General features: G+C 42.3%; 1 protein-coding gene across 1 annotated transcript in view; it reads right to left on the bottom strand.

The window, feature by feature from the left end:
* The window catches only part of TRMT44 (tRNA methyltransferase 44 homolog), a 28,665-nt gene that overhangs the window by 13,409 nt on the left and 621 nt on the right, over positions 1-14,635 (bottom strand). Inside the window, exons 2-8 of the mRNA XM_088657652.1 lie at positions 13,693-13,810; positions 9,728-9,947; positions 8,272-8,340; positions 7,492-7,599; positions 6,001-6,072; positions 4,308-4,408; positions 510-693 (exon numbers count right to left, since the gene is read on the bottom strand). Coding sequence (XP_088513778.1) covers positions 510-693; positions 4,308-4,408; positions 6,001-6,072; positions 7,492-7,599; positions 8,272-8,340; positions 9,728-9,947; positions 13,693-13,810 — 872 coding nt within the window. The remainder of the gene's footprint in view (positions 1-509; positions 694-4,307; positions 4,409-6,000; positions 6,073-7,491; positions 7,600-8,271; positions 8,341-9,727; positions 9,948-13,692; positions 13,811-14,635) is intronic.

Below are 14,635 nucleotides of genomic sequence, written 5' to 3'. Positions count from 1 at the left end.
TTATAAGAAAAGTACAAAATTATACAAACAAAGAAATACAAAAGAAAATACAAAAACCTTATGATTTGTTGTTGTTTAGTCGTTTAGTCGTGTCCGACTCTTATGATTTACAAAGAAAAAATACAAACAAACCAAGGAAACACAAGATCCTACGCAAAATCATATTTCATAACACATAATGACAAAAATCAGCTCTACAATCTAGGTTTATTAAGATGTTGCCAGTTTTTAGCTCTTTGACCATGCAGCCTTCCTTAACCAAACACTTTCCTGCCTTACTTTGTTATTTCAAGGGAAATCCAACCCATCAGGATTATTAGACATTTACTGGGAGAAGTGCAATTACCGGGGGGGGGGGAGAGAGAGAGAGGGGGGGGAGGAGCAAGAGCTTTCCATCACTACTTTCAAGACCACTGATTCAGCCAGGCTACAGCAAGATATTTTTTTAAAAAACCCAAGGCTATATGAAGCAATTAAAATGGATTAAGAACAATGCATTTGAAAGTTACCCTTTTTGTTGAAGGAATTCTAAGGCAATCTTCTTCCACACGAAAGCCACACACAATTCCCACTTCCATAACAAAATCAAGATATTCTCTATACTGGGTCTTCTTACTTTGCCTTCGGTTGTACTTTCCATAGAAATCAAAGAAGCAGCAAGGCAACAGAAAATAGCGGCAAGAATAGGAAGACCTGCAGTAAGGGAAATGGGCTCAATCTATTGAAAATGCATCTGCAAATACTTATGCAAAATCTACAAACTGTTGGATCTCTTAGATTTGACAGAAGTGTTACAGTTTAGGGTTTGTAAAGATCATTTAGGCTGATCTCCTATTTCCCCTTTCAACTCTACCACGCTGTCTAAGGTCAGAGCATTTCCCCGGCAAGCTGGACTATATAAGGGCCAAGGCTGCCTTTACTTCCTGGAATATGGCTTCCAACTAAAAGGACACCAGATTCCCGAAAGCTTTTTATTCTATTCCCTCTCAAGCTCCAGTTTCCCTTGCTGTTGTAGACTGCTAATGGGATCGTTTAAATATTTTTTTTTCTTGACTCATTTTCTATAATGATCAGTGGGATATAGATATTCTTTTAAATATAATGTTGTATTTTTTTCATGGCCCAAGGCCAATACAGAAATAAAACTGAATTAAGTTGATATACTTACAGTATCTAAATGGCCTGCTGCCCCCTGGTGGCTGTTCACACTACTATCTGTCAGCAAAAATTCTGTTTCCCATCACCACCAACCTCAACCTATTATTCTTCTGTTTTCAAATGGTTTTAGCTAATCTAAATATTGTATTTTACACTAGTTTAACCGGCCCTGGGAACTTATGATGAAGAGGAAGTAAGAATTTAAATAATATTCCTTTTAATTTATATCCTGTCTTTTTCTCTGGCAGGGACTCAAGGCAGCTTACAGATAAAACAAAAATAGCTTTAAAATGTCATTTAAAACAATTAAACATTAATAGAATTAATAGCACACACAGAGATCATTACCATAAACAACCCACCCACTGGAAGCCACTCTGGGCGGCTTCCAACAAAACAGTAAAATACAGAAATCCATCAAACATTAAAAGCTTCCCTAAACAGGGCTGCCTTGAGATGCCTTCTAAAGGTCTGGTAATTGTTGTTCTTCTTGACCTCTAGTGGGAGGGCATTCCACAGGGTGGGTGCCACTATCGAGAAGGCCCTCTGCCTGGTTCCCTGCAACTTGGCTTCTCGTAGCGAGGGAACCGCCAGAAGGCCCTCGGCGCTGGACCTCAGTGTCCGGGCAGAACGATGGGGGTGGAGACGCTCCTTCAGGTATACTGGACCGAGGCCGTTTAGGGCTTTAAAAGTCAGCACCAACACTTTGAATTGTGCTCGGAAACGTACTGGGAGCCAATGTAGGTCTTTCAGGACCGGTGTTATGTGGTCTCGGCGGCCGCTCCCAGTCACCAGTCTAGCTGCCGCATTCTGGGTTAGTTGTAGTTTCCGGGTCACCTTCAAAGGTAGCCCCATGTAGAGCGCATTGCAGTAGTCCAAGTGAGAGATAACTAGAGCATGCACCACTCTGGAGAGACAGTCAGCGGGCAGGTAGGGACTCAGCCTGCGTACCAGATGGAGCTGATAAGCAGCTGCCCTGGACACAGAATTGACTTGTGCCTCCATGGACAGCTGTGAGTCTAAAATGACTCCCAGGCTGCGCACCTGGTCTTTCAGGGGCACAGTTACCCCATTCAGAACCAGGGAATCCTCCACACCCGCCCGCCTCCTGTCCCCCACAAACAGTACTTCTGTCTTGTCAGGATTCAATCTCAATCTGTTAGCCGCCATCCATCCTCCAACTGCCTCCAGACACTCACACAGGACCTTCACCACCTTCACTGGTTCTGATTTAAAAGAGAGGTAGAGCTGGGTATCATCTGCATACTGATGGACACCCAGCCCAAACCCCCTGATGATCTCTCCCAGCGGCTGCATGTAGATGTTAAAAAGCATGGGGGAGAGGACAGAACCCTGAGGCACCCCACAAGTGAGAGCCCAGGGGTCTGAACACTCATCCCCCACCACCACTTTCTGAACACGGCCCAGGAGGAAGGAGCGGAACCACTGTATGACAGTGCCCCCAGCTCCCAAGCCCTCTAGACGGTCCAGAAGGATGTTATGGTCGATGGTGTCAAAAGCCGCTGAGAGATCCAGCAGAACAAGGAAACAGCTCTCACCTTTGTCCCTAGCCCGCCGGAGATCATCAACCAGTGCGACCAAGGCAGTTTCAGTCCCATGATGAGGTCTGAATCCTGACTGGAAGGGATCCAAATGGTCCGCTTCTTCCAGGCGTGCCTGGAGTTGTTCAGCAACCACTCACTCAATCACCTTGCCCAAGAATGGAAGATTTGAGACTGGGCGATAGTTGGTCATATTGGCCGGATCTATAGATGGTTTTTTAAGAAGCGGTTTAATAACCGCCTCTTTCAGCGGGTCTGGGAAGGCTCCTTCATGGAGAGAAGCATTCACCAACCCGCGAAGCCCATCGCCCAGCCCTTCCCGGCTAGCTTTTATAAGCCAGGATGGGCAAGGATCAAGGAGACAGGTGGTTGGTTTCACTTGTCCAAACAGCCTGTCCACATCCTCGGAGGTAACAGATTGAAATTGATCCCACACAACTTGACTAGACAGGACTCTAGCACTCCCCCGCCCCAGCCCTGCTCCCACGGTGGAGTCTACCTCTTCCCGAATCTGAGCGACTTTATCTGCAAAAAACTTTGCAAAATCATTGCAGGAGATCATGTGGCCCGTAGCGGGCCCGGATGGAGCAGGTGGTTCCGCTAAATTGCGAACCACCTGGAAGAGTCTCCTGCTGCTGTTTTCTGCAGATGCGATGGAAACAGTGAAGAAGGTCCTCTTCACCGTCGCCATTGCCACTTGGTAGGCTCGAAGTTGAGCTCTAGCCCGTGTCCGGTCTGATTCAGAATGACTTTTCCGCCACCGGTGCTCTAGTCGTCTCAACGACTGTTTCATCGCCCTCAGTGCCGGGGAAAACCACGGGGCTGTCCGGGCTCCATGCAATCGGAGAGGGCGCTTCGGAGCCAGACAGTCAATAGCCTTGGCTAACTCCGCATTCCAACACTCTCATCAATCCCTTAGCAACCGCTTCAGTTTGCTTCTCTGCTCTTCCCAAGGCTGTCCCCCTCCCACCAATAGCCACATTCTCATGGCATTTAGTGCACAGGAAATGTGGAGGAACCCTTCAGGCATTCAAGGCCCTTGAAGCAAACTCAAACCTATGTTGCTCTTTTCTCTGGATTGTGTACTAAAGAAACCAAACTTTCCTAGGCTTCAGAGGAGTTCATTTCTGCAAGTTTTGCATTTACTGGAGCTTTTGTTGCCATTCTCACTGGCTTCATTACTTCAGCTCAAATCCTCTCCCCAAAAACCATATTTTTTTGGGGGGGGGTGTTTTCTTTTTTACATACAGTGGTACCTCGCTTTGCGAACACAATCCGTTCCGTGGAGGTGTTCGCTTGCTGAGGCATTCGCTCGCCGAAGGCACGCTTTTGCGCATGCGCATCTGACGCCGCGGAACCCGGATGTAAACACTTCTGGGTCCGCAGCATTCGTAAACAGAGGTTTTCATAAACGGAGGTAGTCGTAAACCGAGGTTCCACTGTAGTTGATTTTTATACTATCCTTATTCTGTTTTTATTTGTTCCATGTACCATGGCAGAAAGGCGATTAGTAAATATATCTCTCCATACTGGTTCTTCATCCTAAGATCCACTTTGTTTTTTTTAAAAAGCACTGAGGTTTGGTACCTGGCTGCAATTACAGGTATCCATGGTGTCAGCTCATCAGAATGATTTCCAATCAGCCAGTCAACATCTGGATACAGATTGTCTGGGCTAACTGTATTTTCCTAAAAGGAAACAAAACAACGTCTTTTACACAGTACGTCACATAAAGTAAACAAAACTGGTAGTAGTGTTTTACTACTGAAATCCATTATCCACATCAGATTTACAGTTTGGTTATGTTTCCAAAATAGCTTGAGTTAGTGATGTTGTGCATTTTGAGAATGGTTCACCATTTGATTTACTCATCTCTCTGGGCTTCCCATGGGCTTCTCAGGGGCCAGGGTGAGAACACAATACTGGACTCGGTGGGGGTCTCTATTCTGACTCAGGAGATCTCCTTGCATTCTTATGTTTCATATATGTTTCAAAGCCTACATTTATACTACTCTTATTTTCACATTAAAAAAATAATAATTCGAATGTATTTAAGCTTATTCTTCTAAAACGAGAGGGAAGTTGAAAACTGAAGGTTATTTTACCTTCTGAGAAATTCTAACAGAAGTTTTGGTTATTTTACCTTCTGAGAAATTCTAACAGAAGTTTTGGTAGTAAACCCTTAAGACTCAAAATCTCTTTTGAGAACTCTAGGTTCTCAAAAGCCCATAGGGTTTTTCATATCATCCATTCCTACTAAGTGTGCATGCACACGAAAGCTCATACCTATGACAAACTTAGTTGGTCTCTAAGGTGCTACTGGAAGGAATTTTTTATTTTATTTTTTGTTTCTACTAAATAGAAAATATGGATTTCTTCCTGATCACTTCGGCAAAGGGTCTTCGCTTCAGTGCCACCTCACACCTGCGGCAAAAAAATTGTTTAATACACCCCCTTTCTCTGTATCCATTGCAGCTTATACTACGGGCGAGATGCTTTTATGCAATGGGTCATAGTGAATCCCAAAGGCTATTAAAAATGAAATAAAATGCAACCTTTCCCCTAAACCACCTTCATATGTTATGTATTCTCTCATAATGTATAGGTCAATTACTGTGTGATGTTCTCTCTCACTCTCATATTGATGAGGAAGGTTGAGACAGTATGAGAGTGAAAGAATCAACCATCCAAATTAAAGTGAATGTGGGATTAATTTGTTTTTACTTCATCGTTGTAAAACGTTTCTACCTCACTCTTCTTTAAAAAGAAACTAGGACAGCTTAGAACATAAAACACTGCAGCAACAAAAGCTCAGTTACAAATGATACAGGTAATACAAAGAGTCCTTATGAAGTACATGAACATCAGGTCTCTGTGGAAACCCTACAAATTGTCAACCTACGACGGCTCAGCAGTCTTCTCTGCCTCTGTTAACTACTCTTATTCCATTTGAGAGATCGAAATATAAGGATCCAGTGTTAACAACAAAACCGAAGGGGGTGGAGAACGGAAGCTGATATATTTTCTCTGCACAATTGTGCACAAATACAGACTTACAAAATGGGCTGGGCTACATTTTGATATGCTTTACATAAAGTTGTGGGGTTTTTTGCCCTTCTGCTGCAATCCTATATCCATTTTCCTGGAATAAACCTCACTGAACTCAATGAAACTTACTTCCTAGTAATCATGCATAGGAGTGCACTGTAAGTGAGCTTGTTTGCAAAAAGGAGTTCTGAGTGAGATGCACTTTATAAAGATGCCCGTGTTTCAACAATACCTCCAAGTGTGTCTGTGGGCCGTACATGTCCCATATTTTTCTTCTTCTGACATCAATCCCTTTGCCTGGATGCTGAAAGATTCCATGTATGAATGATCAGTTAAACTGTACCTTACTTTTTAGATACTCCTCCCCAAAACGATGCAAACAGTGAACAGAATGCCACCATACATCCTGAAATCAGGATGAATTCTACTAGTATTTTTTCAATTTATATCCCATGCTTCCTCCTAAAAGGAGTCCAGGGCAGAAATTATAATGAAAGTAGGGGATTCTCACAGGACTGATGCCTGACTGTAAAACCGTATTTTTACCAGAAAATCCTTACCCCTCATCCCAACGTATTGCCTGATTCTGCTTCATCAGGGCTAAGACAAGTTTTTATATTTATGCGAGTCCTACAACAAAATGTTGCAGTTCACTGTCTCCTGTTAACAGGAATGCCCCTATTAAAGCCCCTTCGAGGATACTAGACACACTGTTAGAGGCTGAAGCAGTGGTTATATTTGTAAGCTGGTTTTCTGCCAAAAGGTTTCCAAAAGCTTAAAATAAATCATAACACAAAAATATACACATACATTTAAAAATAAACAGATCCAAGTCCCCTATGACCTCAGCCAGCAGCCAAAGGCCCATTTAGAAGCTGCAAGCCTTCAATCCCAAATAAAATACCATTTGAGCCACAGCCATCGGCCAGGCAAGGAGCAGCTTAAGAGAACCTGCTTTCCCCCACCTTACCAGGAAAACTGTTCTGCTCCAACTGCCCCATTGTCCTGAGATTGCAGAAGTGGGAGAAAATATACTCTGGGCAGGCAGGCATAGGACTGAGGGACATAGCAACCCAGTAGTATTTCAGTTTATATAGCAGAATGTGTAGGTAACAGCAAACACCTTCTGTTTCAACCTTTAAATGCCTGCTGAAAACTTGTCTGTGCTGCTGGGTTGTTGCAGACATTGAGGCAAAATCTTTCTATAATAGTTGATAGCCTTGAGTTTTAAATTTTTGTGTGGTTTTATCGTATCATAAAAAATATTGAAGTTATTCACAATAATGAGGTAAAGGTAAAGGTGCCCCTGACCATCAGGTCCAGTCGTGTCCGACTCTGGGGTTGTGGCGCTCATCTCGCTCTATAGGCCGAGGGAGCCGGCGTTTGTCCGCAGACAGCTTCCAGGTCATGTGGCCAGCATGACAGAACTGCTTCTGGTGAACCAGAGCAGCGCACGGAAACGCCATTTACCTTCCCGCCGGAGCGGTCCCTATTTATCTACTTGCACTTTGATATGGTTTCGAACTGCTAGGTGGGCAGGCGCTGGGACCGAACAATGGGAGCTCACCCCGTTGCAGGGATTCGAACCGCCAACCTTCTGATCAGCAAGCCCTAGACTCTGTGGTTTAACCCACAGCACCACCTGGGTCCCGTAATAATGAGGTAGCAGTATATAAATATTTTATAAAGAAATCAAATAAGTTGACCATTTCAAGTTATTTACCCCCTCATTGTTTAAAATGTGAACCAGGAGACCATTTCCACAGCCAAGATCCACAAAAGACTGTTTCTTGGACAATCCTCTCTCAGCTCTCTCGTCTTCCCAAAGGATCTAAGAAAAAGACAAAACCCGATGTTTAAAAAACCACAGGTGGCAAAAACAGCATTAATGAAAACTATAAAAAGGTTTGTTAGTTTACAGAAATCAAGATGATTTTCTAATGGTGTTTGCAACAGGGGTATGTGGCTACATTCTATTTTGACAAGAAGGATAAAGAAATGTCCCATCTACATTCTTTAAGAAATGTAAGTTAATCAGAGGCTCCATTAACCCCCACATAAGTGGGGAGTTGCCTGTACTAGGAATAGCTCTTGAAGGAAAAGTACCAAACTCAGTGCACAAAAAAGAAGAAAATGCATAGACGCACAAGAAGACAAATGTTTAGCTCTTACTGCTTTGTCTTCTTGTGTGTCTATGCACTTTCTTCTTTTTGTGGACCGAGTTTTGTACTTTTCCTTTTCATAGATATAACATACACATAGTAAATCAAATATTTTAAAACCCAAAGCCATCATCTCTCATTATCAGGCATGCATTTCCAAGCTGAGACCATTATTCTGTCCCTATTTCACAGACTTTTATATCAACTGTGCATTTTAAAGTCAAATTCACATTTCTATTTGTTAAAATTCCATCTTGTCTTTTACAAGCACTATGTGAAATCTGTTTCTTTAAAAAAAATATAAATCTACATTTTTAGAGATATTTTGTACCACCACGCACCAACAGGTATGAAGCTATAGCAACATCTTCAAATACAAATTTTTCTGGATCTGTTACTTCAGGCCATACCTGCAGGTAAACAAGCAAAATGACAATTCATTTAACTGTGAATATTCAAAATTGTACACACACACATACAAAAAACCACACACATCTACACATAGTAGATACTAGTATCCCTCTCTGGTGATCACTGGTACCCGAGTAAGATTGTCTTCCATGAACGCTCTGTCCATATGTGACTGTGGAGGCCAATTCTGGATCCACAGATCCTTCCACAGTGGATTCTGGGCAGGAAATACACACAAATACACACACATACATAGCCCACAGAAAACGCACCAGAATGGTGGGCCTTTCTAGAAAGTGCCCCATTTTTGTAGATTCCACTGTAGGTCCACAGAGTCAGTTTTACGAATAAGAAGGCGGGAATTGAGCAGTGGCAGTTTGCCTTTTTGCCCCTTTGGCAAGGTTGAAGCATTTTGTAGGAGAGATGTTTTGGAGGCAAGCTGTTTTGAAAATCCTAAAGACTTTGGAATACGACAAGTTCGCTGACTACTTCAGTTACTTCAGGAACTTTGCAGTACAAAGCTTTTCAGCTTGTTTCTTATTGAATGACTTTCTGCTATTTGGTTCCATTCATATCAACAGGGACTTTCAGAGACCTATAGGATTTTGTTGTTGTTGTTGTTTAGTCGTTCAGTCGTGTCCGACTCTTCATGACCCCATGGACCAGAGCACACCAGGCACTCCTGTCTTCCGCTGCCTCCCGCAGTTTGGTGAAACTCATGTTCATAGCTTCGAGAACACTGTCCAACCATCTCATCCTCTGTCATCCCCTTCTCCTAGTGCCCTCAATCTTTCCCAACATCAGGGTCTTTTCCAGGGAGTCTTCTCTTCTCATGAGGTGGCCAAAGTATTGGAGCCTCAGCTTCACGATCTGTCCTTCCAGTGAGCGCTCAGGGCTGATTTCCTTAAGAATGGATAGGTTTGATCTTCTTGCAGTCCATGGGACTCTCAAGAGTCTCCTCCAGCACCATAATTCTAAAGCATCAAGTCTTCAGCGATCAGCCTTCTTTATGGTCCAGCTCTCACTTCCATACATCATATACATACCTATAGGATTTGTTTTCATGTGTATTATATGAGATATGTTCAGTTTCTAGTCTTGTGTTTGATATTACATATGTTGTAAATACATTCTGTTCGTTTGAATTTGGTCATGTGTTGCCGTTTTTGGTTTCACTTGAAAATCCTAAAGTCAAGGCTTATTGCTCATCACTGTGCCATATTACAAATACTAACATTCCCCACCATACAAATATCTAGATATGGAGTGAAAGATTCCAATGAAGTTTATTTAGCGTGAATTCAAATTTGAAATACAAACACTGCGACATACATTTTAATAAAAAACTGAATAGCAAAAACTTTATCTGGTCGTTCTGCTCTTTACCTTTACAATGTCTTTGTACTTTTCCTTTAGATCTTGATAAATTTTGCTGTATCTAGCAACAGAAATGAGAGAGAGCGTGTTCTTAAATTCACGTTTTGCGGTCTCTGTGGACCATTTAGCAAGTTTGGGCAGCAGTTCACTTCCAAGCCATGTTGTTTTAGGGCACAGAATTCCATCTGAAATGTAGTTTTCTGGAGGTGATGAAAACATTGCAATAGACCTTCAAAATTAAAAAAAGGAAAAAAAAGAATTCAGAGCTGCTCAGTAATAAAGCGCTTGAAATCATCTGTGGTTCAGTGTGTGTCTGACTATGAATTATCAGGTATCAAAAATAGGAAGCTGCCTTTGAGGAATGGCTCCTGCATGTTTATGGTATGGATGCATGAATTTAACTCTGTCAGCTAAGCCTCTTTCCAGGAAATTGGGAAAGAAATAAGAGGGAGGATAAAATAGGTTTTGATATGACTTGAGGGCCTAGCACACTACCTAATTATCCTTATCTTACTCAATTTTGTATGTGCTCATTCTTATCACAAGACAGGGTAGAAAAATGACAGACAAGCCAAGCTGGACTTATGCCACCTATTTTTCTTAGTTTAAAATATATACAAATATATATATACCCTGCTCTTGCACTGCAGACACAATGCTTTTAGAAACACCCGCAAAATCCATTAAACAAATCAATACAATCATAAAACCTTGAAGGTCAAAGGCAAGAAAAGTAGATAAACCTCAAAACTTACAGAGGACTGGTCTCTTAAAAACTACTCAGCCTGACAAGGCCAAAACACCTGCTGGAAAAATGTTTGACCACAAGTCTGAAAGAAGGGAGGTCAACCAAATTTCCTGGAAAAGGGAATTCCAGTTTGGGAATATCCATAGAGAATATGATCCCAAGCAATCATGCCTCCATTTTCCTGGGAATGTGAAGCACAGCCTCCCCTGCAGACCCTGAAGGGTGGTCAGACTCATATAAGAAAGAAATAGTCCTTTAGGTATCATGGGCCCAAACCATTTAGGGATTTAAAAGGTGTTTCCATTGACTTTCCCATGCGAAACATATTGCAGCAAGCCCAATCTGGCCGTAACTAAGGTCTATGTTATCATGGCTTCCTAATTTCTATTAAATGCAATTTTAGGTTTTAGGCTGACTATTTTTAAAAAAAGAGAAGCTTAGCATAACTGAACCACATTAATGGAAAAATTCAATAAACTTTGAAGAAATATTTTCCGCAAGTTAGCTTTCTGGGTAATAGAGATTCAGAGGTCTATGAGGAAAACAATGGGGGGGGGAGAGAGGAAATGTCACATTGCCCCCCCCCCAGTGATATAACTGGTAAATTAGGACGATAAATAATTTTGAATTGGTGAAATCATTTTTAAGGACAATGGTTTACACTCTCAAAGAATGTGTTGTAGGAAGAGTTTTAGGTAAGACAATCAATAGCATTATAGAATGATACAGGCATCCAACTTAAGCGCAATTGATTTGCGCATGACCGTGTAGACGTGTGGGATCCGGAAATAGATTCAAACCAGGGAATGGCAAGAGAGAGCTGGAGAGTCCTTGTGGCTTCAATGACAGTGGATGCTCCAGAGACTGTAGGCACAGCAGGGCTTAGCTGAAAGGAGAATTGATTGGAGGGAGCGGGGGGTGGGGTGGCATTTAGAGGATTTTTAGAGGGTGCTTCCCACTTAAGCGATTTTCGCTTATTTATGTGGGGGCCCAGAACGTAACCCTCGAGTGTGGGACGCCTGTAGTTCTGTGAACACTTAGATCTGTGTGATGCAGCCTTCGCCTCCTGTTATGTACATGCGTCAGACTCCTTCACATGAAATAAACTGACCCATGTTTAAAATTCTCACACCAAATGATATAACCAAAATGTGATGGAAACATTTGTCCCATTTGTGCAAATCTCAACTTTTTTTTCCATCCTTGGAGATAAAAATGAAGCCTCGGATTCAGGATCACAAGTTATTAATCATAGTGAAACAGATTCTGATTACAGATGCTTGTATTTATGGTACCGCAGAGCTGCAAACTTGCACATATTTTACTTATGCGATTGCAGCTTTGAATGAGTGGCATAAAAATTAATAAATGGAGAGCCGGGAAAAGTGTCAGAAGCAATGTTAGAAATTCCCCAGGTGCCAGGCACATTTTTCAAGTGTCGAGGGTCCAATTGTGACCATGTGGAGATCTCTGGATGCCAGACTGGCAACTGATGTCTCCATCTGGCTGGCTCCTCCAGCTTTCTTAAGCAGGTAAGAAGAGCTTATTTATTGCATTTATCTCCCACCTTTTTCTCCAAGGAGTACACAGTTCACCCTCCTCACTTAATCCCTACAACAACCCTGTGAGGTAGGTTAAGAGGCTGTGCCTGGCCCAAGGTCACCCAGTGAGCTTCATGACTGAGTGGGGATTTGAACCCTGATCTCCCAGGTTCTAGTCCAACACTACACCACACTGGCTTCCTAGAATACTCTGCTATGGGGCATCTCTATAAATTACCGGTAAGTTGGTAAACAACTTTGAGACTATTTTCTTTAAAATATAGAGTGGTATAGAAATGAAAATAATAATCATAACAATAAATTTCATTTTTTAAAAAATATGTTCCGTTATGGCAACCATAACTTAGGTTTAAGGTACCATTTGATTAGCTTACATATCTAAGTTTCTATCACGGGTCGGAATGGGCTGTCTCGAGAGCTCAAAAGTCTCATTAGATCTTGCATGACCTCCCCAGAGCTGGGTAAGCAAGACAGATTACTTAACAAGCTTTTTCTGTGCCAGATTTTCGTGCCCAAAAAGGGTTTTTAAGCCCACCACCTTGCTTACTGGATCTCATGGGTAGTTCCCACAGCCTTCCAGAGGCCTCAACCAACCTTTCCAGAACCTAGCAATGTAGGAATAGTCACGCAGGGTTGGTTCCGGGGGTCTTCTGGACTTTGCAAAGTTTTGCCTTTGCAGGCAAACCCTTGGAATGTAACTCCTACACAGGTTGTGGGCTTACTATATTACGGTTTTGCATACTAGCATTTAAGTAATATGCTGTGGACTCTGCCCTTAATACCATGACTGCAGGAGACCATTATGGTATAAATAAATTTTATTTTGCTTATTACAGAATTTGTAGTTTCCATTTCCATATATATATTTATTTATTTACATCTCAAAAGACAAAAACTAAGATAACTGTGCATGGGTAGCACCGTGCAGAGGTTTTGAGCACTCTTTCTCTAGGATTGGGAGTATTCATGATTTTGCTTGCCTTTTGATGCTTTTGATGCTGCAGTCCTACGTGTACAACTGGGAAACACTGCATATATCAGAGTAAGTCTGAGTAAACATACAGATAGGACTGCTTTTTAAATTTCATATACAGTCGTACCTCGGGTTACGACCACCTCGGTTTGCGAACAGTTCGGGTTACGAACTGCACAAACCCGGAAGTGTTTTCGCCGCGCGGCGCCCATCGCGTTCGGGTTACGAACTATTCGGGTTACGAACTGCGATCCGGAACGGATCGCGTTCGTAACCCGAGGTATTACTGTATAGGGTAAATAGTAAAAATTATATACAGATGGCGATCATTTTGTGTGCGCATGACCGCTGACACATACGCTGTTTTCGGCCCCAGAAGGGAGCAGAACAGTTACATACACTCGGCCGACACATGCAATGACCTGCAGTGCTACCCACACATAAATGGGGAGTTGCCTGTATGCCACCTCAGGTATAAATGCTTTTTATGCTACCAAAGGAGTGAAATAGGTTTAGGTGTGTCAGGAAGCACTCAACTGCTTATATTTAAATGTGTAAGTTGGGTGTGCATTATTTTTATTTAGTGGTTTCAGAAATTTCCAAAAATGTTATACTCTAGCCACCACACACACCATAATAATTCCACATGACAAATACATTCAAAAGAGTGAAAAATCTTCTCAGCACCCACCATTCATTGTCTTGTGTATGCAGAAGTCGAACTTGATAAATATTGCTCTTCTTGATCTTGTATTTCCCATCATGGGTTTGTACCAATGGCAAAAAAGTGACGGTCCCATTAAATATATCTGTAAATATTTCATAACAGTAGGTTTTATTCACCTTTGGGAAACAGAGTAGTGTTTAAGGCTTACGTAGCATACATCAAATTGCTGCAACCTTTACAATAACATTGTAAACAGCCAGCTTTATTATCAACACTCTATTGTGGGTGGCTGTGGAGGCTCTTGCCATTTGATGCTCAAGCCCTTTCCTAGCAAGGCCCAATGCTTAATTTCCCACCTGCGCTGGACATAGAAATACACAGTGCTGCTAGTTAGCGGAGCCACATTGACACAGGTAAGCCATTGCCTATAGTAATAAGGTGTCCCTGCCCACCAAGACCAGACACATAGCTGATTTTTGAATTTACTGTGTGATTTATATCCAATGCTTTCCATTTTTGATGTTCTGAATGTTTTCTCTTTGCTTTGGGCCACTTTGGGCAAAGCTAGGGCTCACCAGCTCCAAGAAACCCGATTTTTACCGCTGAATCAGAGCAAATGTCAATGGGATTTTCCATGGATGGACGACTGCTCCCAATTCAGCATCAAAGAGCAAGTTTTCCTGGGGAAAGTGGTGGGGCAAACGGGGAACTGCTCAGACCCATGCTTTCTAGGCATGGGCCAAGTGGAACTGTGGACAAGCCCTCAGGATTATTCGCTTGCCACGCAGAGTGGCTTTGCCTTCCATGGCGGAAAACCTGATAATAATAATAATAATAATAATAATAATTTTTATTTATACCCCGCCCATCTGGTTGGGATTGCCTTGTGTTGTAATAACACAATAAACCGTGGGGCTTTTATCACGGAGGGGAGGGGCACACAAACAAAGGCACTCTGTCCGCCCCC

Source organism: Zootoca vivipara, chromosome Z1, assembly GCF_965207765.1.
Source record: "Zootoca vivipara chromosome Z1, rZooViv2.hap1.1, whole genome shotgun sequence".
Lineage (NCBI taxonomy): Eukaryota > Metazoa > Chordata > Lepidosauria > Squamata > Lacertidae > Zootoca > Zootoca vivipara.
The sequence above is the reverse complement of the archived record's forward strand: the minus strand, read 5'-3'. Positions and strand labels throughout refer to the sequence as shown.